At 27.2% G+C, this 27,455-nt stretch overlaps 1 protein-coding gene across 6 annotated transcripts; it reads left to right on the top strand.

The window, feature by feature from the left end:
• The first annotated feature begins 794 nt into the window (after positions 1-794).
• Positions 795-26,491, top strand: Npc1a (Niemann-Pick type C-1a). 6 transcript variants are annotated; one of them, XM_087403822.1, is made up of 20 exons: positions 795-1,217; positions 6,890-7,241; positions 7,349-7,641; positions 8,903-9,095; positions 10,730-10,861; positions 13,213-13,332; positions 13,416-13,633; positions 13,974-14,275; positions 15,057-15,254; positions 15,336-15,537; positions 15,621-15,918; positions 16,041-16,168; positions 16,472-16,726; positions 16,804-16,967; positions 17,079-17,191; positions 17,316-17,899; positions 18,384-18,572; positions 18,925-19,012; positions 20,308-20,399; positions 23,807-23,992. In XM_087403822.1, the coding sequence occupies exons 1-20, from the start codon at positions 1,086-1,088 to the stop codon at positions 23,810-23,812; spliced, it is 4,059 nt and encodes a 1,352-aa protein (XP_087259948.1). In that variant the 5' UTR covers positions 795-1,085; the 3' UTR covers positions 23,813-23,992. The 6 variants fall into 6 exon arrangements, 5 of the variants coding, with proteins under 5 accessions (XP_087259948.1, XP_087259947.1, XP_011054768.2 ...); XM_087403821.1 differs by having other exon boundaries at positions 20,308-20,471; XR_015544359.1 differs by having other exon boundaries at positions 796-1,217; positions 20,308-20,522.
• The last annotated feature ends 964 nt before the right edge of the window (positions 26,492-27,455 follow it).

Below are 27,455 nucleotides of genomic sequence, written 5' to 3'. Positions count from 1 at the left end.
AATAATTGAGAAAAATATTTCAACTTTATTATTTGAATTTTAAAAATTATGTATTTTAAAAATAATTGTGTCCCAAAATGCAAAATTATTCTTAAATAATGTAGAAATATTGCAACATGAAATATTAATTATATATTCAATCCAATTTAACTTAAAATTTTTAAGTCAAATTAAATGTATATGATTTAATCTTCCGGAAATGTTTGTCGAACATTGAAAAATAATCGGATAACGTGACTTGATTTGTTTCTTCAATACGCTGTTGACGTCTCAATCATATTCTTGAAAGAAAATAAATAAAAAGAATATCTCAAATTAGATTTATCTAATTTTTGATAAATATCATTTAGAAATTTTATTCTAACAAAACTGCTGTGTGTACCAAATTATCGTACAAGTGTAATTATTCTAAAATTATCATCAGTTCATGATATGCTATTGTGTAATATGCTTTCACATTTGCTTATCGGAATATCAAGTCTAGAAGGAATGTACTATGGAATTATTCGGAATTATTTCGTCTTTCTTAGAAAACAAATAGAAATTCAGAGAATAATTGAATAATTCCGAATCGGAATCCATTTTGAATAATTCCATAATACATACTCTGGAGGTCTTATCTGAACACATTGAAAGTGTTGAGAAGTAACAAGATACGCAGTTATGCGCGTGATTTATATCGATTTGAGACGTGGCGGTCATCGGATTAATAACAGCCGAGCGTCGCTGGGTGGCGCTCACGACGGCGGCGATCGACGACAGTCGAACTAAATCGAACCAAGTCAAGCATCGCACGACGGCCTACGACGAGTACTGGCACTACTGGCGCTACTAAACTAGCAGCAGTCGACGGTTGTCAAGCGGTGAGGTTGATTGTAATAATTCGTGTGGCTTATAAACCATTACAAGAGTCGAGCCGTCGAGGAGACGTCTTACGCGACGAACATTGCCGAAGGAAATGCCTCGCGTACAATGATCGCATCGCGACACATGTATGCATCGAATCGAGCTTGAGCGAGGTTAAGTGCATTGCGCCTGATAGCAGGGAAAAGCGAATTCAGCGGACGGTAAAACGTATTAACGCCATGCACTGGGCTAGAGTAACGACTGCAACTGCAGGCACGGCCGCTCATCAAAATTTCATAGGCGCAGCCATAACACGTAACGTTCTTCGGCCCTTATTATTGCTGTTGACTTTGTCCAGCTTGTCGAGCCTGGTAAGTAACGCATCCTGCATATAAGGACAACGGTCTCAAGTATATATACGCTACATTCTTTCTACGACGCTCGTGTTGCACGCGTGTCGCGCGTGCGTCATTTCAACGCTCGTCGCTTCGTCTCTCCGAGCTCTCGCGCTTGTGAGAACGCGAGCACACACACACACACACACACACGCGCGCGCGCACATATACTTCCACATATCGTATATACATTACCGTATAAAATACATCTTTTCATACCTGTCTATACACTGTCCACACCCTAACAAAGTAGAATCGACGGCGCTTACGCGTCGCGTGACGTCATCTCGGCTGATCGCTGAGAAAGCCTATAGCTGCTTTTCCCGTCTCCAAGGAGTTCGTTCAATTAAATTTATTCCCTCTGACCGCCATCCGAGAAAAACTTGCCATTCTGAATAAACACGCATTAATGTTTTTCGTGTTTGTGGTCGAGGTCGGGAAGATGTTTTTGAACAGATTTCTACTCAGAATTAACTTACTCGCTTTCGAAACTATCACGTCCTCGAAAGAGAAATCCTGTTGATATATTATTCTGCTGACAAGAGAAATATTCTAAAAGCTTTATCTTCTTGTAATATTAATCCATCTCTCTTTCCTTTTCGGATTCCCATCGCTGATATGCGAATAAAAGAAGACAGTCGATGTGATTAGTTGTTTGTAAGAAAGACTAGACTAAGTGCTTAATGACATTAGTGATAGTTAACCACTTACTATCGGACAAAGAACGATTTATATGTTGCGACATACATAGCATCTCTACATCATTCAACAACTATGTCCCTTTCAACTTTAGCTTTTCTTTTTTAGAATGTAAGATGGCTGTACATGTGTATACACGTATATAAAAATATGTTTTGAAAAATAAAGAGAGAGTACAAAATAAATATAATGAGTCCATAGAAATTTAACGAATTAATGAAATTAATTTAGAGAGAACCATGCCGATGCTTTAAAAAAAGTGTAAAAAATATTTAAGACTTATTTTTTTCTATATAGTGTTGCCTGTATTTTTAAATGAAAGAAAAAGAGAATGTTCTCATCTTTTCAGTTTTAATATTTTTTACATTCATAATTTTTAAACTTTTTACTCTCTTTTTTTCCTTTCTTTTTATAAAATCAAAATTCCACAAATTTTAATTTTTAAGTTTTATTTTTATTTTTGTTTTTACTTTTGTTTTATTTAATGTCAACTGTGTAATGTCATATTATGTACATTAAAATTTGTTTATTTAGTTTGTAGCCCTTCTTAGCACAATTTTTTTTATTTTAATTGCTTTAATTAATTCTTATAGAAATTTATTAAATTATTTTTAGAAAATTATGTTAACAATTATGTTTTTTTAAATTATACCTCCTTGTTTAAAATATAATACTCGGTTGTACTGAATATTTGATTTACAATGTAGTTGCAGAAATTCATAAAAAATGCATTTATGCGAATATTCAAATTAATATATTATCGAAACCATTAATCATACAAAAAAATGTGAGAGACTAATTTTAAAGATCTTAAATTGTTATATGAATGGATTATTTGTAATTTATTATTTTCATATATTAGGTGTTGGAATTAATTCGTAGCGTTTTACAAGTGATGGGAAGTACTTTCATTAATGTATTTTTTAATGCTCATGTGAAATAAATAACATTCTTTCATTAAAAAACGCTACGAATTAATTCCAACACCTAATAAATAAATCATTTTCCATTTGTTAAATTTAATTACTATTTTTCATCATCAATTCACCAATTAAAAAATTTTGTAAAAAATATATTTCCATTTCAATTACGAAATAACTTCAAAATTGCAAAATGGAATTCAAATGAAATGTATAGTTAAAAAATTCTATTGTGTGACGGCGCAGTTTCGCATGTATATGAAAAAATAACCCTACAAAATGTATTTGATTTTTCATTTGCAGCTTGTTTTCTTTATGACTGTGCTAATTTTAGTCTTAAACTAGCACGGCCATAAGTGTACTTCACTGACAGTGAATTGGCTGGAACAAAAAAGTCGGGAAAAGAGCAAGTAATTAGCAAAAAATATGGTAGGTTGCATTCGATTGTACTGAAGTGTGCCAGCTCATAATAGATGTCAATTTAAGATCTTTAAAATCTTTGCATTTTTTTTGTACGATTAAAGGTTTCGACGATATAATAATTTGAATGTTCGATTGCATAAACATTTTTTATGAATTTCTGCAACTTACAAGCGTGAATAACTTCACAAAAGAATCTCAAATTTTTTTTTTTTTGCGAAACATGTATCTGGTATTTTTATCTAGAATATATCAGTAAATTAAACAAAAATTAAAAATGACAATATTTCAAAGATGTCCGATTTGACGTGGAAAATTTCTGGAAACAGGCAAGTATAAAAAAAGATAAACGGTATAAAAAAAGATAAACAGTAGACTTGAGTAAATTGAGAATCGAGATTAAAGTTAATTTATCATTGATAAAGAATCGGACCTAAACTAATAATATGTAAAGATAATATAAAAACTAAAAATATATGCTTTGAAATTATTGAGGAAAAAGTAAAAAGTATAAATATATTCAGTTTATAGATATTTAATGAATTAACAAAATTCATAAAATCGTGCCTATAATTATACTAATATAGGAAAGAGCAGACTTAATTTAATAAAATTTTTTTATTTGTTATTTTTTGTATCTCGCAACGAGAGAGGGAGAGAAAGAGTTTTAATTTTTTCAGTTTTACACTTTTTAAGAGCTTACAGATTTTAGATTTAATTATTTTCCTTTTTTTATTATTAAAAAAAATCAGAATTTCACGAATTTTAGTTTTAAAGCTATCTTCTAAAGCGATCTTAGAAATTTATTAAAGAGAGGAACATGTCCACTTGTTAATCTTTGCACCATAAACACAAATTTATTATAGATAAATATTATACATATATCAATAAATATATTATGTATAGACCTACGGAGAAATTATTCTCATATTGAGTTATCCTGATTTCTTAGCGGCCGTCTGAATTCGCATTACGACAGGAAAGAGCTAAAGTGTGATTAGAAACAAGGCTGTTGTTAATACTAGTATTCCACTTAAATGAGATTCCTTCTCAGTTCTTACATCAGACTAGTACACTTAAGACTAGACTTATTTAGAGATTTGTGTAATTGCATGTATGAAATTATTGATGAAATGCATGTAAAATTATGTAATAAAGATAAGAAAAACAGATTTTTTTTCTTCGGAGTGAAAACCCGAGTAAAATACTAGTCTTTGAAAAAAATATCAAAATCTTGAAAAAAGTAAAATTCATTTTTCTTGAGATATCTCATTAAAATACTTAATATCGATGTTATTTCAATATATTTATCATTTTGTGTCTTTATAATTTTATGTCAACATTTTTGCGTTGTTGTGAAGTTCAATAAATCGATTACCTTTTCGAAACTGGATTTAATTGCATGTTTGTGGCTATTGCCATTGTTCTGCAGTTTGATTTATAATCTTTATCAGAATAAAAAATCTTTTAGATGAATGCAAAAACTTGTTTTCACATCTAGAACAATAATGTAGAGTTAAATATTCAAAGAAAATGTATATTCGAAAGTAAAAAAATTTTTATAATCGGAGTAAAAACTGATTTTACTCCGGGTTTTTTTTACTCAAAGTCTTTCAAGTTTTTTTCAGTAATTTTTAATTCTAAATATAACAAATATTATATCATTACGTCATATTAAGTGTGTTATTAATTTTTCTATGCGTATACATTATGCAAGTCAAATTATCTTAACATAAAATATGCGAATTAAACTGTGAACGCAATTTTTTTACTACGTTATTAAAATCGATAAGATTATAAATCACGTAATTTTTTTGTAAGTTTCATCGAATCACTTATAGACAGTTAAAAAATATTCTGTCGGCTTATGCAGGGTATAATTCAAAGTATAAAATCCATTGCGTGACATAACTTCTTATAAACGAATGACTCATGCGAAGAACTGATACCGAACATCGTTTCTCGTGTAATGAACAAGTGCACTATTTTACACTCTCATGCATAACCAGTATTATCTCTTTCATTTCTTTTCTTTTTTTTTATTAGTTTCATAGTTAAATAAATATTTGTTTTAAATAAAATCTAAAACAATATAATAAAAGAAAATAAATATTTTTCCTGGGATTTAAATAGTAAATCTAATAAATATTAAAATAATTTAAGTTTATTTTACTTTGAATAGGAAGCGCCACTACGGTCTGTTAAGATGTTGAATTATTATATATATTCATATAAATGAATTAATTTCGTGTAATGAATATGATAATTGCGTGTCGATATGGTTGACTTCCAACGCAATCAATCTGAAATGTTAATAATCCCCCCCCCCCCAAATTTTCTAAATTAATCTTAAAATACTTAAGTAATAAACTTATTGCGAAAAATATTGTCTCGGCCGAGAGTTGAACCCGGATCTCTTACATTCCGTGCGAGCACCTTAATCTTTAGACTACCGAGATATTAATTTAAATTTCATAATTTAAATTTCTAAATCAAGCGAATCATTAATTCTATATAAAGTAAATATAATTATACACACAATTTTTCTTGAAAACTAAAGTTAGTAATTTTACTGAGTTTTTAAAATATATTTTTTTACATATTTTCTTTTTTTGATTTAAAATACAAAAGCAAAAAATTATTAAGTTAATAAGATAAACGACATTTTAAGAAATATTTGTAAATTTGAGAATTTTTAATAATTTCTGTGTTTAATAAATGTTTAAAAATGTTATTTATAAATACATATTTATTTTTATACAAATATCATTATGTGCACTTAATTTTTATCTATTTGAAAAATTACAATCTCTAATTTAAAAAATTTTTTTTATTATGTTTATTAATTAATTTAAATTTTATTGTAAATAACTACTTTGTGCGTGCGTGCGTCGTGCATGTGTGTGTGTGTGTGTGCATATGTGAAATATTTAGTTAATTTTGTTTTTATTAAAAGTAGTATCACATTCTTTCTCTCTTAATTAATGTCTTATTTATTAAAGAAAATTAATTAAATATACTATTAGTGTAAATTTTAAATTAATTTGAGATAATTAAATAATATTGTTGATAATATTGTTGATAATATTATTTGATTATCTCAAATTAATTTTAAATTTACTTTAATAGTATTTAATTAATTTTTCACTAGTTATGTACATCATTGTATAGGAATATCTTTTGAGAGGTAAGAAACAAACCATCGTTCCTTTGTTGGAGTTCTTCATTCAATATTGTATTTTATATTAGGTGAATTAAATCATTAATTCAGCTCATTGACTCAAATAAATCTTATCAGACTTTAATACGTAAGTCAAGAACTCAATTAGGAAATGCCTTATGTATTATATTATATATATATATCTTTATATATGCTTCGTGTGAACGCAGTCTGTGAAACTTTACATTAAACAACAATATTTTAATCCGTTGTAAAATACTATCTAATATATTCATAGTAATATATTATTGGTAGTAGATATATGTAACTGTAATGTATAAGAAAAATATTTCAATGTACAAGAATTAAAGCTAATTTTATCGGCTGTTTTGCTTTTCACAAAATAGTAGATTATTTAAAGAAGGTCTGAACATATTATTTACAAACAGGTTGTCAGTGAAGAAAATGGTCATTGTATATGGTATGGAGAGTGTTACACGGATGCATCTATGCACATAAAAAATTGTATTTATGATGGACCAGCAAAACCATTAAATTCTGAAGGACAGAAATTGTTGGCTAAGCATTGTCCACATTTGTTAGTGGATGAGGGCAAAGGAATTAATACTTGTTGTGATACAAAGCAACTTACTACATTAGACTCAAATATCCAGCTTGCGTCAAATTTCCTAAAACGATGTCCTAGTTGCTTAGATAATTTAGCAAAGCATTTTTGTGATTTCACATGCGGTATTAATCAAAGCAAATTTATCAACATTACGGAGAAAGACGTGGCAGATGGTAATTATTATATTCTATCTTTATATATTAAAAAAAATGTTTAAAACTTAATATCTTATAGTTGCAACATTTTGATACGTATTTTATTATTTTGAATTTCTTTCCAGGTGTAGAATATGTTAACAAAATAAATATATATATAACGAACAAATATCTTGATGGAACATTTAACTCGTGCAATAAGGTGTCAGTGCCGAGTACAGGGCAGTTAGCATTGGATCTAATGTGTGGAGAATGGGGAGCGAGTAGATGTACTCCATTGAAATGGTTTCACTTTATGGGTGATGCGGAGAATAATATTTTTGTACCTTTCCAAATTACATATATAAATACTGATAATCCTGTCGGATCATTTACGCCATTAGATCCTCCAATCACACCATGCAACAAGGCATTGAACGTTAGTATTACATTTTTTAAAATGTATATGTATTTAAAAATATTGGGTCATCTATCCGCGGTTTTTTGTCACTAGATGTGTGTTGATGGTCATATATCTAGTGACAAAGTACCGCGGATACTTTTTAGATGACCCAATATATTTATATATGTATATGTGTATATGTTTTTATATGATATTATATATCTACAACAATACATGCGAAAATACTTTTTAAAATCTATATAGTTCATTTACAGTATAAAAAACTTAAATAAGCAAACTGCATTCATTTGCTGTGAGTTTTTCATTTATAAGGATCTGCTAAATATTGATAAATCACTTTTTATTGTGAATATAAGTTTTCTAAAAAATTGTTACTTTATGTCTTACGTCATGAATGAATTAGTTATGAAAAAAGAGAATAGATTGTTCAAACATACAATGATACAAAACAAAAAGCGAGTTATTAGATTTTTATTAACGCACGTTTATATTTTTTATCATTCTACGATTTAACGATCAAAAGATAGACAAGTTTTCACAATCAGTTATATAATGTAAAAAATATTTATGAATGTTAATTTAGGATCTTTGCTGATGGACGCATATTAATACTTTTTATCATTCTGCAATTTAACTGTCAAGTAGTCAAAATAAACAAGTTTTCAATTATATTAATATATGTATATCTAATATTCATTAAGGTTAAACAAACTATTTTATTTAATTTTTTTTTACTTTATTTCTATGGGATACATCTTTCATTTAATAAATTTTATAATAAAACGTAAGCATAAATAATATAACTTTCATATATATCATAGAATCCAAGATTTGAATATCTAAAAATGATTTTTTTTACATTTTATGTTATGAAAAAATATTAAATCTAAATTAAAAAAATTAATATAATAGTAAAAATTTTTCTCGACATGTTTAAAGTTTTTAAAATCATAAATGATATTTTTAAATGAAAAAAATTATATATTTTTGCTTTTTTTTATCTTATAATTGATACTAAATTATAAAATTTAATTTAATTTTAAAATAATATAGATATAGTTATATAAATGTTTAGAACAATTGAAATTGTATATTTTATACCTTTTTAATGTTTATTAACTTCAAATTCTATTCAAATATTTTATTTATGACAGATCACTGTCATCATGTAAAAAGTATTTATATATGTCTATAAATAATTTTTATCACACAAATAAAATAACATAATAAGAAATGAACTAAAAAGATTATTATACGTCTAACTTTTTTTTTATAGAAAAACACACCAGCTTGCAGCTGTGTAGATTGTGAACAAAGTTGTCCAACACCACCACCGATGCCTCCATTACCAACACCATTTTCAATATTTGGTTATGATGGTTACGAAGTTATAATGACAATTATTTTTGTATGTGGTTCCTGCCTTTTCCTTCTGTTAATGATGTGTTTCAGCCATAGGAAACGTATAGGTAAGAAATTGATTCGATTTATGCATATCGAAATTATATTCTTTAAATGTATGTATATATAAAGGAATTCATAATTTTTATTATTTAAAATATTTCTATTACACTTTCAAAAACAGAAGAAATAATCTAAAGATGATTATTCAGTTTGATATATATTATTGGTTGGTAATACTTTTCCCAAAATATTTTTTTTTTAGATTTTGAGATTTATATATTTTTTTACGGTATATGTTTTTACACAGTATTATAATCAATTTGACAAATTCAACATAAAATATTAAATGATATAACTTTCAAATAACCTCATAAAATTCACGTGTTTACATCAATTTTAACATTTTTTTTAGAGATAAAAGATATTGTAAGATTTTATCACTGAAGAATACCTTACTATAAGTAAAGCAATAAACAACTTATGATTCAATATGCTTGAAAATAACACTCACTGTACTTAGTAGTACAGATGCTTAGTAATAAATAAATGCTCGAAATAGTTGCACTAAACTTTAATATATTTGAGATTCCTGTCAAGGCTGAGTTCGGAAACATCACCCAGGTATCCCCGTGTATCATATTATCATTTAACATTGGGTGAATAATAAGGATAAAACGATACACGGGGGCACTCGAATGATGTTTCCGAACGCAGCCCAGCTGTAATATGTCTTTTTGAACTGAATATTTTATCGAACATTTGATTTTATTCTTCAAAGAAACGAAGATATTTTAGATAATAAAAATCAATATGTATATTTTATATACATATATATGTATACCTATATATTAATGTATGAAAATATGCATATATATAAAATTGTTACTAAACATAACAAATTATGAAAATGGAAAATGTATTGTTTTTTCAATTAAAGCTATTTTTTTTTTATTATATTTTGCATATAATTATTTTTAAAAATTTATTGAATATGTTAGTGACTAATGTAATTAATTTGTGTTATTATTATTATTAAACATCTCTAAGCGAAAATAAGGGTGGAGATAAGAATTGATTATGTGATTAAAATTTAATCTAATAATTCTTAGATATATTTTATTGCTACTATTTGTTTTTGTGAGGTCTTTTTTTGCACTTATTTTATTTAAAGCTTTGAAAAATAACGCTAAAATATTAATATTTTATTTACAAATATACTAAAAAACAAACATTATTTTTGTGAGAAATATTAAGACAATTTACCAATATGGTTACATTTATAAATTAATATAAAGATAGCCATATTCACACAGTTATAAAATTTGCAGGATATTACGTATTAATTATTTAAGTATTGTTTTCAAAAAAAAAATTTTTATGATGAATGCGTGTCATTCACTTCACCTCGTGAAATATTTGTTGCACATTTTTTAATTTTTTTCTTAGAAGTGTTAGTGTTAACATTTGCACTAACTTTTTGTTATTTTATGAACTAATGGAGTTTTATTTGATATTATTTAGATTGTAATAAGTGTGAATTACTAAAATAACTTTCCGTGTGTGGAACGAGTTTTTACTTTGTTATGACTTTGAAACATATAAACTACTTGAAGCATACATAATTTTCATATAATACTTATGTCATACAAAATAAGTACAGACTATAGGTTGTGTATGTATGGTGTGTGCATATGTATAGTTGCACGAGGAGAGGAGGTAGGAAGACAGGTGGGTAGACGGCTAGCTGCCGGATTACACCACCCAGGAGATGGTGCTCGTATTGCCCTCGCCGCTGACCAAGAAGACAGTCCACTTCAATCTAAGCGTTCTAGTAGGTTTTTTCGATTCTAAAGCTTTACTATCTACGATGTGTTCGTCATTGCTGTTTTCCTGTTATAGCTTTTTTATTGCTTTACAGCTTTTGTGTCTTTCGCTTTATTTTCAGCCCTTGCAGATCGTACCTGCCAGGATGTCAAATGCGCATTAGACAAATTTTTCACTTATTTTCACAATTATTTGCACTTGGATTTATCAAGTGTTTTAGCACTTGACTAAGCTATATATAACTTATATCTCTTGCAATACAATACTGCATACGTGACAAATTATGATAATTATCTATTGCACTAAAAATTTTAACGCTTAAGATTGACGCTTGAAAAGTTTGCATTTTATATTAGGTGTTGGAATTAATTCGTAGCGTTTTTTAATTAAAGAATGTTATTTATTTCACATGAGCATTAAAAAATACATTAATGAAAGTACTTCCCATCACTTGTAAAACGCTACGAATTAATTCCAACACCTAATATAATTACTATTACATAAAAAAAAGCATGAACTTGATGAGTTGTATTCCGATAATATATTACGCTATATAATCTTATAATTTATATACAATATTCACGAATAAGTGTTATAAAAAAATATTTTCAAGTTTCTAAAGAAGCATATAAATTTCTTAAAAATAGGAAAAGTAGTTTACAAATATCATTTCTCTGCTCACAAAAATCGTGTTGCAAATATTTCGTATGTTTTGTCTTATGTTTTTAAATTGTATATTTTTTTTATAATACTTTTTGTTTTGCATGTTACAATATGTTATGTGTATGTTTTAGGTTTTAAATAGTTAATTAGAAAATAAAATGTTCTGTTTATAAAGTTAATCAAGAAAGAATTTCCCATCAATAACATTAAAGAATGATCTTGAAAAAAAGCAAAATTAAATTTTATGTGTTACTTCATATAGAATATGTTGCATTCAAATAGGTAATTTATCTGACTTATGAAAATAGTTAAAAAATAATGAAAATTTAAAAGATATGTACAAGTCGTTTTATTTATCATATCTAGAATATTATGGAATGAAATATCTAATATTGAAGGGAACTTTTTTATATCTTAACATTTAATCATATTTATTCTAAATCACATATTCTATATTACTTTTCAAGCGTTATTTTCTTTTAAGTTAACAAAATCAATAATTTTAGTAATCTAAAAAAATTTGATTTCTTATAATTTTGTGTTAATTTCAGTTAAAGAACTATATCTATGTAGAATGTATACTAAATACGTTAAAAGATATTAAAAGATGATTTCTCACAAATTCAAGACAAAATTTCATATAACCATATATCAGAAGTGCTTAGTTTTCAAAAAAACAAGGTGTCAAGAAATTTTATTTTTTTCAAAAATCTCGAAAATTATTCATCAAGTTATTTTTATGATATTATATTATAAATAGCATCAAAATAACTTGAATATATATTATGCAAAGTAATTTTATCAAAATAATTCGAGTGATTTTTGAAATTTTTAGAAAAAAAATTTTTTCTTCAACTTTAACATCCTATATCTTTGAAACTAAGTCATGTTAGACATATTAGTCATGAGGTTTTTGAATTTGTGTGAGGATCATCCCTTAAAATCTTTTAGTCTACTTAGTGCATATCATGTATAAAAAATTTTATTTTTTGTAATAAGTAACGTAATGTGTTGGTTTCAACATTATTAATTATAATTAAAGTTAAAATATTGTTTTTATTATTTTTAAGTTAAAAAATTATTCAATTTTAGAATTTAAGTTTTTTTATAAAACGTTTTTATACTCTTATACAAATTGGTTACTTGTAACATTACTATGGATGTTCTCCAACATACACAGATGATACAGTATAACACTGTCTTATACAAAATATTTCAACTGTGACACAGTGTTACACTATTCGACACTGTAAAAAGCAGAGTATGAGCGTATAAAACATGTTAATATTATTAACTTTTCAAAAAGTATGTGGGGACCATACTTATTTTGTAATAAAGTCGTCAAAAATCAATTCTGAAAGATTTATAACTTAAGTTTAAATTAAAATCATTAATCTATTATTGATGCGCTAAATATAATTATAAGAATAAGAATGAAAGACTACAATACATTCTGGTGTTACACTGTGAAACTAAACTACATTCCAACAAATATCTTACAGTGGAACATACAGTGTAATGTTCTGTATCCTAGCTGGAAGCTAATAGCCTATTTATAATATTATATAATAATTATAAATGATAGAATATTAATAATTTACAGCACTTTTGCACTCAAGATTGTTTAAGCTACATAATGGTGCTTAATCGAATATTTATAAATTTATTATACTTAATATAAATATTTGTTTATAGGTGTTATATCCTCCGATGAGTTACCAGCTGGCTTTGATCAAGAACAGTCCACTTTCATTGAGAAACTTGGAGCAGGTACTGACAAATTTTTGCAAGAATTTTTCTGCAAATGGGGAACAGGTAATATAATTTAAATTTTATGATATAATTTACATAAAATTAGATGTTTCACATTGCCTACAATGACTAATATTCTTTTACAGTTTGCGCTTCTCGACCTTGGTTAATACTTTTCCTTGGCTTCCTACTGATTGTTGGCTTGGGACATGGAATAAAATACATGAAAGTTACTACAGATCCTGTGGAATTGTGGGCATCTCCGCATTCTCGATCGCGCATTGAAAGGGAATATTTTGATAAACATTTTGAACCCTTTTATCGAAATGAACAAATTATTATCACTTCTGTTGGCTTACCGAATGTATGTATTACTAAAATATATTAGAGTATATTAAGTTTATCTTTGTATATATAGAACAAATTAAATTTTTAATATATTAGGTGTTGGAATTAATTCGTAGCGTTTTACAAGTGATGGGAAGTACTTTCATTAATGTATTTTTTAATGCTCATGTGAAATAAATAACATTCTTTCATTAAAAACGCTACGAATTAATTCCAACACCTAATATATCTACAAAATAAGAAAAATAGTAATATGTTTCTTATCGTTCCTTGTAGAAATAGATTATATGTGTATTAACTTTGATTCATTATATTTTGTAATTCTTTATGTTATATATGTTTGATGTTAATTGCAGATTGTACACAACACATCCAACGGACCAATTGTATTTGGTCCCGTGTTTAATGATACTTTTCTAAAAACAGTCTTTGAATTGCAAGAAGGTATTAAAAGTATAGTTACTCCTAACAACTACACGTTAGCGAACATATGTTTCGCTCCTTTAACTGGACCATTTACCGGTCCAACAACAGTCTCGCATTGTACTATTCAAAGTATTTGGGGTTACTGGCAAGACGATTTAAAAAAGTTTGAAAATTCAGAAGAAGAAGGGAATTATACAGTGAACTATTTGGATCATTTTAGAGTTTGCTCACAGTAAGTAATAAAAATGAAGAAGATTGTAATATTATATATTTATTTTAACCGTTTTTTTTTCTGAAATATGGATTTTCGAAACAAGTTACTTATCCTTATACTCTCTCACTGTCAATCCTTAACTCTTCGATCAATCTTGAATGAGATGCAGACATGCATGTAATGAGGATTAGAAATATATTGACTACTCTTACGAAACCATACATCATGTTATATTCATTTAAGGTAAACGTCCCAATGACCGGACATATACCTATGTAATAAATAAATTTATAATAAATTTTTTTTCTGTAATAAATTTTGTGTAAGTGTCCGGACATAGATACATGTCACTGGGACGTTTATCTTAGTTATATTTATGAGAATAACATAAGTAAAATTTAAAGAATTGTAGAGACATACGTAGTTATATATGTATGAAATATGAAAGTGCTATTATATACTATGAAATAAAAATGAAAAACAAATTCTAAGGGATATTTATGTTTAATATTGCAAAAAAATTGATATTGATATAAAAAAACAAACTGTATTTTAGTGATAAGATCTACTTTAGATAAATTTTTTTACAATGATATGAAAAAATGAAAAGCTTTAACGATAAACTTTTAAAATCAATTATTTGAAGAATATATTAGAAATTGATAAGAATTATCGTTGAAACGTAACTATTAATAAATCTGAAATATTTGAAAAAAGTAATACTTTTGTTGAAAATGTGTATAATAATATTCTTTTTTAAATCATATTTATATTATATTTATATATTTTTGTTTCTCAGAAATGCATATAATCCTGAATGCCTCGCACTTTACGGCGGCCCGGTTGAGCCAGCAATTGCAGTGGGTGGATTTTCGTCTCCGGGACAAGATCTTCATAACCCATCATATGAAAAGGCAACCGCCATAATCCTTACTCTTCTTGTAAACAATTATCACAACAAAGCCAGATTATTACCCGCTATGGAATGGGAAGAAAGGTAAATTCATACGATAATTCGAAAGTTCTTTATCTCTGTATTCAAATAAGATTATATTAATTATATATCGTTCAATTTCAGCTTTATTAACTTCATGAAAAATTGGACGGCAACAAAAAAACCGGCATTTATGGACATAGCGTTCACGTCTGAGCGTTCTATCGAAGACGAACTGAATCGTGAATCTCAATCGGACATTGTGACTATTCTAGTATCATACATTATTATGTTTGGATATATTGCAGTGTCTCTTGGCCAAATTAGATCATGTGCTCGTCTTTTGGTAAGAATTTATGTTATATTACATGCTTAATCTTAATTTTACGTCTTATTTAATATTGTACATTTAATCCATTTATTTTTTAGCACGATTCTAAGATTACTCTTGGACTTGGAGGTGTACTCATAGTGCTAGCATCTGTAATTTGTTCAGTTGGATTGTTCGGCTTTATTGGTATACCAGCTACACTGATCATTATCGAGGTCATTCCATTCTTAGTATTAGCAGTCGGAGTAGATAATATCTTTATTCTCGTTCAAACTCATCAAAGGGAAGGTAGACGTCCAAATGAATCAATCCCGGAACACATTGGCCGTACGTTGGGTCAAGTTGGCCCTAGTATGTTACTTACAAGTGTATCGGAAAGCTGTTGTTTTTTCCTTGGTATGTGTTAACAGAAAATATCATAAATAATATACGCGGAAGAAATAAAAAAAATTAATGAAAAAGAAAATAAAAATTGTTTGCAAATAAACTGTTACAATTAAGACTTTTTTTGTTTACAGGTGGTCTTTCTGATATGCCTGCCGTGAAAGCGTTTGCTCTTTATGCCGGAATGGCATTATTAGTGGACTTCATATTACAAATTACATGTTTCGTCAGTCTTTTAGCACTTGATACGATTCGACATGCAGTATGTATAAGAATTTTATGTTAATATATATAATGAATTTTAATTCATACGAAATTTTTATCTACAAAACTTTATAGAGACTTACTTTTCATTATTTATTTTATTTTCTTCCCTTTTCTCCTTCTCTCTTTTGTTTATTTTATACGTTAGATGCGTACAGAGAGACGTCTACTATTAGCGCTATTTGTCATTCTATCATTTGTTAGATATAAAACAAGAGTAGAATGATGCAAATAATGCTAATAGCGTCCCTAAACATATTCTTTTTTTCTTGATCATATTAAATGCTTTTTATAATTTCAGAATAACAGGTTAGATGTATGCTGCTTTATTCGTTCTAAGCGTGATGATGGAGAAGAAGTAGTAGATGGAATGTTGTATAAAATTTTCAAAGTCGCATACGTCCCGCTGTTACTACAAAAATGGGTTCGCGCGATCGTAATGATTGTATTTTTCGGTTGGCTCTGTAGCAGTATTGCCGTAATACCACATATTGAAATCGGCCTTGATCAAGAACTTTCTATGCCCGAAGATAGTTTTGTCCTTAAATATTTCAAAGTATGTTGTAACCATTAGAGTATAAACGTTGAGCTAAATACGAATTATTAAAAAATTGAAATTCTTGCTTTTTTCAGTTTTTAAATAATTACTTATCTATCGGGCCGCCAATGTATTTCGTCGTCAAAGATGGCCTAAATTATTCAAATACGAAAATGCAAAACTTAGTGTGTGGTGGACAATATTGTAATAGTGATTCAGTATTGACACAAATATTTACAGCATCTAAACAACCAAATAGGTATATTACAACACGAAATAGAAAGTTTTATGAATAAATCTATTTTAATGTTTACTCGTCTTTAGATGTTGAAATATTTTTTATTTTTTTTTTATTTTTTTTTTTTTTTAGAACTTATATAGCCAAGCCTGCTTCGTCTTGGATGGATGATTATATCGATTGGTCGGGATTATCCACTTGTTGTAAATATTTTCCTACGAACAATTCATTCTGTCCACATACTGGTATATACTTTTCTTTATATAATTGATATAATCGCGTATATTATACTTTCATGTATAAATATTTTTTTATAATAATAAATGAATTTATTTTAATTCAATTATTTTACGTATTTTCGGTTTACAGATCGACTATGTTCTACTTGCAATATTACTTTGAATGAATACAACAGACCAGTGCCCATTGATTTCAACAAATATGTATCATTCTTTCTGCAAGACAATCCCGATGAAACATGTGCTAAAGGAGGTCACGCAGCTTATGGACACGGTGTGAATTATATTACTGATCCTAAAACGGGAATGTCAACAGTCGGTGCTTCATATTTCATGGCTTATCACACTATCCTCAAGACTTCAGCCGATTATTTTGAATCAATGAGAGCAGCCAGAGTAGTAGCGGCGAACATAACCAACATGCTCAACTATAACTTGAAAGGGCATAATGAAAACACTACTGTAGAAGTTTTTCCCTACAGTGTTTTCTACGTATTTTATGAGCAGTATCTAACTATGTGGCCTGACACATTGCAGAGTATAGGAATCTCATTGCTAGCTATATTTGTGGTTACTTTCTTATTAATGGGTTTAGATATCTTCTCATCACTTGTGGTTCTAATTACAATCACAATGATTGTCATTAATATTGGTGGTCTGATGTATTGGTGGCACATAACTTTGAATGCTGTGTCTCTAGTAAATCTTGTTATGGTAAGTTAATCATTGTAAAATTAGTATATTTAGTTTATATTGATTATATATACATGGATTTGTTTATTGTTAGTATCTGGACATTTTTCATTTTTTATATATTTAAAAATTTAATATGGAACATATTGAAATGAAACAATAAAATGTTTATTATAAATTTTTTTTTCAATTTTAAATATTTTTGCGAATTATTATAAATTTTCACAACATGAATGTTTTTTTTTGTTAATATTAGAGTAAAAACTTAATTGTATTTTATCTACATAAATTCATTTTATATTAAGATATTTGTTTAAATGTTTATATTTTTAATTAAAAAAAAAATATATATATATATATATATATCTGTTTTTACATAGTATATATTACATTTTTATAATATATTGATATTAATATATTAATATACTACAAAAATAAGAAAAAGCATTCAAATTACATAACAATTGTTGAAAAATGTATTATTCATTACTAATTTGTATTACAGGCAGTTGGTATAGCTGTCGAGTTTTGCAGTCATCTAGTACATTCCTTCTCCGTGTCAGTTCAAGCAACTAGAGTTGAAAGAGTCGCAGATGCATTGACAAATATGGGGAGTTCAGTATTTAGTGGTATCACACTAACAAAGTTTGGTGGTATTATAGTATTGGGCTTTGCAAAGAGTCAAATTTTCCAGGTTAATTTTTTTTTTACTATATACTGTTAAATAAAACACCAATTATCTAATAATCTAAATTGTCGATTAGCGATCAAAAACATGCTCGGCTTTTAGTATCGCAATAATAATTAAAATATTAAACTGTATGTATACACACATACACACACACACACACACACACAATTTTTTATCTATTATTTCCTTTCAAAATGTTTTTATTATTAAAAAATATTTGGATATAAATATCTACTTACATTATTAATCACAAATTTATTAATCATGATTAATAATAGATAATTGGAGTTCTGCTATTTGTCTGTATTTAATTGTATAAAAATATTCAGAATTACTCAGCTAAGGGTATTTGCAGGTGTTTTACTTCAGAATGTATTTGGGTATTGTACTATTTGGAGCAGCACATGGTCTCATCTTTTTGCCAGTACTGCTAAGTTATATAGGTAAGATGTCTCATATATATATATATATATATATGTATTAGGTGTTGGAATTAATTCGTAGCGTTTTACAAGTGATGGGAAGTACTTTCATTAATGTATTTTTTAATGCTCATGTGAAATAAATAACATTCTTTCATTAAAAACGCTACGAATTAATTCCAACACCTAATATGTATATATATATATAATTATAATAGCTGTTATGTACATAATTTTTTATTTGTACATCTATATGTATGCCAGAAAAATCTGTGTTACATTCTTCTCAAGTCTTTTCTGATTCTGTTTGCATCAGCATATATTATATTTTGTATTTATCTTATGCTTGTCCAACTATATGGTGAGAAAATATAACTTTAAAAATGAGTTGAATGAAAAGTAGGTACGACATTTTTTAATTAAAAAAATAGGTATATGTATATATAATTTTATGTCTGAAATATTGAAAATAAGAATAAATCTCACTTTCTTTATATCTTCTGCATATAAAACATTTACTGTTTCAAATTTCTTCATTTTGGACAGCATATAATTTTCAAAGATTTTATCTGAAATGCAAAATCCAAATTTTTTTTTAAATATGTATTATATTTATTGGGATCTAACAAATAGTTTTTGACATTTTGGCTAAAAATTATCATAATTTTTCTCTTTAAAAAGAATATTTTGTGTATGTGTATATTTGTTTCTCTAAATTTTTAATTATTTTATATTAAAATATGTATTCACATAAATGCACTATTAACGCTTTGCGCATGAAATATATTTCACGTCCATTTAGGTTTTATTGCGGGATATACAGGGTTGGCCATATTCAACGGAAAGATGTTTTTTTTTCAATCATGGGAAACGTCGTTACTCGATCTAACATCTCTGTCAAAAGTTACAGTGTTTGCCAGATCTTTCCGTCGAATATGGCCAACCCTGTACTTGATAGCATAGTCTTAAGTATGATCAACGCAATCTTAAGAATCTCTAGAAGCATTTTAGTGCTTTGAGAAAAGGAAATAGAAGACTAGAATAAGTCTTAAATAGTTATTTTTATTTATATAGAGATTCACCAGTGTTATATTAATTAAGATTTTATTTCATATCCCTATTGCAAGTGGGAACCTTTTTCATATTTATTGTGAGCAGCTCAAATTCAATAGAAAATAACAATGCATTGAGATATTTTTCTGCCAAATCTCTTTACTAACGTCTGCGCGTAGTCTTCTTCATTCTAAGAAGAATCGTGTTTTTTAAATGTACATTTTTTGAGTAATGCGGATTAGCGTCATGGCCCCTGGTTCTAGGCTCACCCATGAACAGAGAGAAATTGGCCAACCATAAAAGAGCGATATGTGGAAATCTGGACAACGTGCAAGAGACATCATTGAATCATCGTGTAAGCAAACACAATTCTCCTACACCCACTACAACCACACCTACGTTCAAAGTGCTTGAATGTGACAGATAGGTATGCAGAGCATCTGAATATAAAAACGGAACGCCCACGTTTTGACATGTGGTAAAATTTATTAGTATTTTTTTCTTCTATGTCCAAAATCTGTCATCGTACTTTTTATGTTTATTTTGCACAGATTAACTGAGTTAAAATGTTTAATATTGTTGATTTAAACATTATTTTTAGCACGTAAATATGCATTTAGGAAGTGCAATTTTTTTCTAATGTTACAGATCTCTTATTTTTTATTTAAAAATAATGAATTGAAGGAATGAAGTGATATTGTATTTTTTTTTAATTTTTTTTCTTTTTCAATTGTATTAATTTGCGAAACTATATATTCTTTTTTTATACTTATTTTAAAATCACAAAAATCCCTCAAGCACGTTATTTTAATTTCCTACTCATACATGGAAACTTTTCGAATTATTATATACGTAAATATGTATTATTATTTTAATACATATTAACACATTTCTTTAATTTTCAATTTATTTTAACATATATACACATTTATATAATATAATATAGTGCGAATTTGTACGATAAAATAGATAATTGCACTTTTTGCATGCATCAATGCAGTATTCCTTATATGATAAGAATTCTGTCTCTTGCAAGTTTAGATTTTGAAAGAAATAATTTTATATTTATGTATATTTTATTTTCCTTTTATTGTTTATTTACAGTTTATTTCTATATAAGAACATAGTCTTTTAATTTTAATGGTTAAAGTTTAAAAAATTTCTTGGCAAAATTTCATTTAAAAATGCTGCATTAACGCATTTTCATGCATAACAAAATAATGCTGATAATACTCATGACAGTAAATAACGTTATGTGATCTTATTTAAATTATTATAAAGCTTACGCACTTTAACCAATTGCACTGAAAGATTAGCTAGATAAACTTTTTAGTTTTTATTATATTTTATTATATAATTTCCTATATGATAAAACTAATCTGAAAAAAGAAATATTTTTTCATAAATAAGATCATAATTCATATAAAATTTTATTAAATAACAATTATAATGTTTTTTATAGATTAATTTTATTAGAATGGAATTATATCATATGTATACATCAGAAACATAGAACACGGGTTATGCAAGTTTAAAGGTGGATAAAAATTATAATTATCTTATATTAATTTTTATTAGCTTTTACATTAATTTGTAAAACTCACTTAGAATCTTATTCTAAATTTATTGTGGTTATGATTTTTCTAGTTAATCATATATTTAATACTTGTATTTGAAATGTTTCTAACTATTTTTTTTTCTAAGTGTGGGATGGCAAAGCTTTTTAGACATATGCTGCTCTAATTTTATTCTATAGTATCTATTTAAATGATAAATGATATTATTTTTATTGGTACTTATGTTATTATATATGTGGTATGACAATATAACTACTATTATTTTTAATGTCTTCAAAAATAAGAGAAAACCTAGTAAATGTTTGTAATACATAGGAGTAATATTATTATGTGACGGTAATCTTTTTATGATATAGCATATTCTAATAATAAATATGCTTCACTTATTTGATTGTGATTCCTTACTTGTACATAAATGAATTGCTACTTAAATGTTTAATATAATAAATATGTGTTTAATATATTCCTCAATTGAACATGATCCATCAATTAAGAGCTTACAATATTGTAGGATATTTTAATATATTTTTATCATAAATAATCTTCATTAATTTGGAATGATCTTTTGACATAGGCATTCTACTTATTTTAATAGATATTACAGAATAATTATAAAACTATAAGATTTAATTTATAAAAAGGATGTACTTTTTATTTCGGAACTAATTTAATCTACAATGCAAATTTTATCACTGTCTGGTGCTCTCTTGTATGTCAAGTAACTTTTGTTTGACAATTTTTTCTTCTAGTCTCACGCTTTTGAAGATATTAAAAAATGAATAGTATATATAGATTTTGCTTTACTTTATATACATACATTATACATGTTAAAACTATTGCGCGTGTTTTTGTCTATCGTTTGTATCTATTGTTGTTTGGTCAACATATCTTAATACTTAAAAAATATACTGCATATGTAATGTATTTTCTATAATGTGACCATAAGTATGTACATTTTTATGTATGTTGCGATACATATACATAATTGCATAATATGCAATTATGTATATGTACCGCAACATACATAAATATCTAAGATTGCATCGACCGATAATTGAATAGTGTTTTTAAAATTTTATAATCAGATTCCTAGAAAATAATAGTAGATTGTATGCTGCTATAAAATTATTGATTGTAACAGGGATATGGAAAAGCAAAAATATTATCACTGGTGAAAAAGAAAAATATATAGAATAGGATCACTTTTATGTCCTCATTTGTAATTTTATCTTTTTATCTATGTAATGTTTCATAAGCATTTTTAAATTACGTATTAAAATTTTCTCAATATATCTGTTTTAGGTTTGATCTGTTATTTAAAATGATCATAACATTTTTTAAATATTTTATTTTATAAAATTTTTGTTTTATTTTGGAACAGTGGTAAATATGAATATTATATTTGTCAATATATTGCATCTTTTTATTTATCATAATTAAAATATAATGAATGTGGAAATTAGGATAGTGTAACATGAATAATGAAATTGTAAAAAGATATTAAAAGATTTAGACACGTAAATTAAATAAATGTTTATATAAATTTATAATATTTAACTATTTCGTAATTTCATAATTTCAAAATATTTTTCTCTATATTGCTACGTTAAAAATTTCATATTATTTTAACAAAAGGTAATATGCAATATAATAAGCAATGGACTTTTGTTGAAGTCTTAATTTTTTATAGCAAATGTATAATTATTTTTAATATGGTTGTGTACCGAAATTAATTTTCAATATATTGACAAATTCAATATGTATTTTGATTTATATATAGCTTATGCCAATATCTAAAAAAAATAAAGAAAAATTCTCGAAATTTTAAAATGTTATATTTTATAAATGGTATCGTCACACTTATTACTTGAAGAAATGTTTGAAGAATTAATATTTTTTACACAAATACGAACATACTTGTTATTGCATGAAATATATTGTATTTGTTGTAATTAATGAGTTGCTTCTTGTATGTATTGTACGAAATAGAAATAGAAATGTTACATAGAAATATTAGAAAATTACACTTACGCAAAAAAAAGTAGTTTGTATTCATGTAACGCACAGCAACACAATTTTGACCATACGATTTCAATGGAATCATACAGTGCGATGGGAGATGATTGTACTGGAAAGGATGAAGATTTAAAATACTTAAAGCATGCTTAATGTTTTTTTTTTCCAGGCGTGATGTCGCGCCGAAGGCGTGGAAGAGCCCGCGAATTCGCGAGCGGAAGCGAAACTAGGCGTCACAAACGTGACAAGCCGGATTCTCCTCTACTCCAAAACAACCAACAACGCGCGTCCACTTCCTACGCCAGTGTGAATTCCATTGATGTGACTGATCACCATGTAACGTTCTAACGAAGAATTGATCATTGCCGATTTAATCGAATGCAATTTTTGTACTTAGAAGGACTGAAATTAATCTACTAAATAAGTTATCAATAGAATCTTGAACCGAGAGAAATTCACAAGTTCATCTCTCCTCCGAAATACAGAAAGTTTAATACGAATTATTTCTACAAATTCTTCGAGACTGGTGAACATGTCCATCTACGTTCATATCTGGCATTACATTTTAGCGGTAAATAAATTTGTATAATTCTAGGTCTTCGTCATTTTTAATATATTTATTTCAAGAAAGATTTTTTTTTATTTTTTTTTTATTTAATATTAGATTCTCTCACAGACTGTATTCGAAATTAAATTATGTTTCGCAATCGCGAACGCTTAATTACACGCGCGATCGATTTTATGTAGAATATAATTGATCTAGAACGAAGAATTTTTGTTTTTTTTTTGCTACTTATTAAGCAAATTTGTCGATAATAGCATAAAAAACGTGACGGATATATAAAATGCATTTTCCTATTTTTAATGCATTTCGCAATTGTGACATGAATCCTTTTTCTGATATCGATATTCAGTTATCATTTATGTAGATATAATATAAAGAATTCGTTCACATGATACGAGTTTTTAACGATACCGATAATTTCACTGAATCAGTGCAAATCAATCTAAATCTGAACGATTTGTTACCGAATCCCGTATATCGTTTGTAGTGACAAAACCGAGTGTTCGACTCGGTAATTTTCTTGCATACGATAATCGTATCGTGTAAACGCTCCTATATAAAAAATATATTGCCACTGTAGAGCATGACAACAAAATTGATCCGGCAGAACGACCGATTCAACAAATAACCGTATCGTGTGAATAAGTGAGCTCTAAAAGTATTGACAGTTGAGAAATAAATCTAAATCTAAGAAGTTGATATTTCTAAAATAATGATTTATTTTAGCGGTAATATCAAAAATAGTATTGAATTTCAGGATTTCGTATAATTAGAATTATAATAAATTCTTCGTTAGCACACAGTAAAAGAATTCGCATCAGCATTTTTTATAGCTATATAATTAGTTCTAAAACGAATTCTATAGTTTAAATTGAAACAAGAATGATTGGACACTAAAGATGGCCCGAAGAGTTTGTTTGATGGCGCCGAAACATTTGTCAATTTTATTATTATATTACTAAATACACTCAACCCTTTTATAACGTAATACTCTGAAAACACGGTTTCGATATATGGTGCAAAAATTGCGACTTATAACACGATATTCTTATAATACAATTTCCATAGCTTAATAAACTTGGATAACTCTTATATTTGCACAACTATTTTCATCACACCGTTTTTCTTGACATAAAGGAAATTTCCCTTATACACTACAAGAATGGTTTCGATATAGCACGACACTTCGAGAACATGATTTCGATACAACACGAAATAACCGTATTAATTACATAAAATTATATAAAGATTCTTGTTATCAAATAAAAATAAATTTAAGTAAAGGACATATAATCAAAAATTAATAAAAAATTGAATATAAAAACATATACACATAATAATACAGATTCTCGATATTATTCCTCTAAAAATCTTGATATGGTATAACGTATAAAATATCTCAGAACAATCAAATATCTCGATGATCTAATCAAACAATAATTACATTTCGGCTTCTTGGTCGAGCCATCTTCAGATTTAATATAATAGTCGTAATCCGCAGTAAATGAGTGAAATAATACTAAGTAAAGATAAGTTAAGTTAACAATCTCCGATGGATTGTATGTTGACAGACAGAAATTGTTCCCAAACAGCTGATTGACTGAATGTTAAAATTTCAATGAATCTGTGAATAATATGAGAAAATTGAAAACAATCCATTCTATACAAACGTCAATCAAAATAAAACTCACATTATATTGATTACATTGTCACAATCCATACAGAAGATGTTCCCAGAATACAATTGTTTTGATACATAAGAAATAAGACGAACGAATCGAATAGCGTGGGGGAGAGGGGGAGGATCTTTATTGAAGTCGTTAGGCGATTTAAACGATCGACAGAAATAACTCATAAATAATATTGTTTCGAGAAATGTCGATAACAGGATTTTTGCTAAGAGTGGGGACTCCGCGCAACGGATTCCGAGAAACGAGATTAATGGAAGGCAGGGTTGACAAAGAATGTTTTTTTTTTTAAATAATACATTATTTGTTTTTTTTAAACCATTTTTAATGCTTTTATATTATAAAAACATGTTCAAAACATGTTAAAAACATTAATTAAGCAGTAATTATGTTTAAAACATGATTTTGACATTTTTTTACCAACCCTGATGGAGAGTCATTTGCGAGTTTTTGTAAAGTTCGAACGTAGTAAAGTTTATCTTTATTGAATTATCACTCTAAGAAACTAATACAATTTTAATATTACCTCTGACATTACATCACTGAAATGAAGTTATTTCGCACAAGTTTTTCCTTTAAGTTGAAAAAAAAAAAAGATAAATTACAGATGCGAATTCGCATCTGTGTGCTACGAAAAGTCGTGAAAGATGTGTGTAAACGAAGAATTAAATCAGTCAACTAAATATTTATAATTAAGTAAATTATTCTTATGCCGTCCACATTTAAAATACAATATAAAGTTAAGTAAAATTAAATAAACATATAAATCAATATTGATATTCTCAAAAATAATGATATTCAAATAATATCTATATCAGGAATCAAGTTTTCAAGTCTTACAACAATTCACAAGTTTCATGGTGAAGTCATTCATCAAAATCCATTTAATTTGAATCTTATCGAATCATTCATTTTACATCAATACATCTGAAATTATTCTAACTAGACTTTTTATATGATTATCTTTAGCTCTAGGATGTAAGAATTCCGTTAATGAATGTTTGATTGTAAGAAATCACAGAATTTACTACATACTGATTATTGGTATGATTACGCGTATGAGAGTGTATGTATATTCTCGGCATGAATGGTATGAATGTTATGAACCTTCACCATGTTACTTAAGGATTGAATTTTCGTTGTGAAATGTATAATTATCAGTATTGTCGATTAGATTTGAGTACATTTTGTCTACTTCTTAAGTAAATATTGTCTTGCTTTGTCAAGTCCCAAATTTATAACATTAAGATTAAATTAAGGCCAGTTAATAATGAGAGTAATAGTTTTTGTTCCTTTGTCACTAGCTTACTATGGATCAATGGAGTACATTATGTCTATATTTAAATTTTTTTCACATTATTTTTATTACATAGCTTTTGAGACTATTTTTTGAAAAAAAATCCTCACAGTTCGCATATTTGATTTTTTGTGTATTTCATACTATGATTAAATTTTTAGACAATATAAATTATTTGACAAGAAGAGGCTCCTCTTTATTGTTTATTATATATTATAAATATTTATTATTTGCCGAATCGACATTCTACGGTCTGCACCGTAGTTTA

This window comes from Acromyrmex echinatior, chromosome 3 (genome assembly GCF_024713525.1).
Source record: "Acromyrmex echinatior isolate Ae372 chromosome 3, ASM2471352v2, whole genome shotgun sequence".
NCBI lineage: Eukaryota > Metazoa > Arthropoda > Insecta > Hymenoptera > Formicidae > Acromyrmex > Acromyrmex echinatior.
The sequence above is the reverse complement of the archived record's forward strand: the minus strand, read 5'-3'. Positions and strand labels throughout refer to the sequence as shown.

Coding starts and splice junctions, on each gene's coding strand:
- Npc1a (XM_011056466.2), top strand. CDS start 1,086: ATGCACTGGGCTAGAGTAACGACTGCAACTGCAGGCACGGCCGCTCAT. Junction 7,242..7,348: donor GGAGAAAGACGTGGCAGATG/GTAATTATTATA, acceptor ATTTCTTTCCAG/GTGTAGAATATGTTAACAAA. Junction 13,634..13,973: donor CTTCTGTTGGCTTACCGAAT/GTATGTATTACT, acceptor TGTTAATTGCAG/ATTGTACACAACACATCCAA.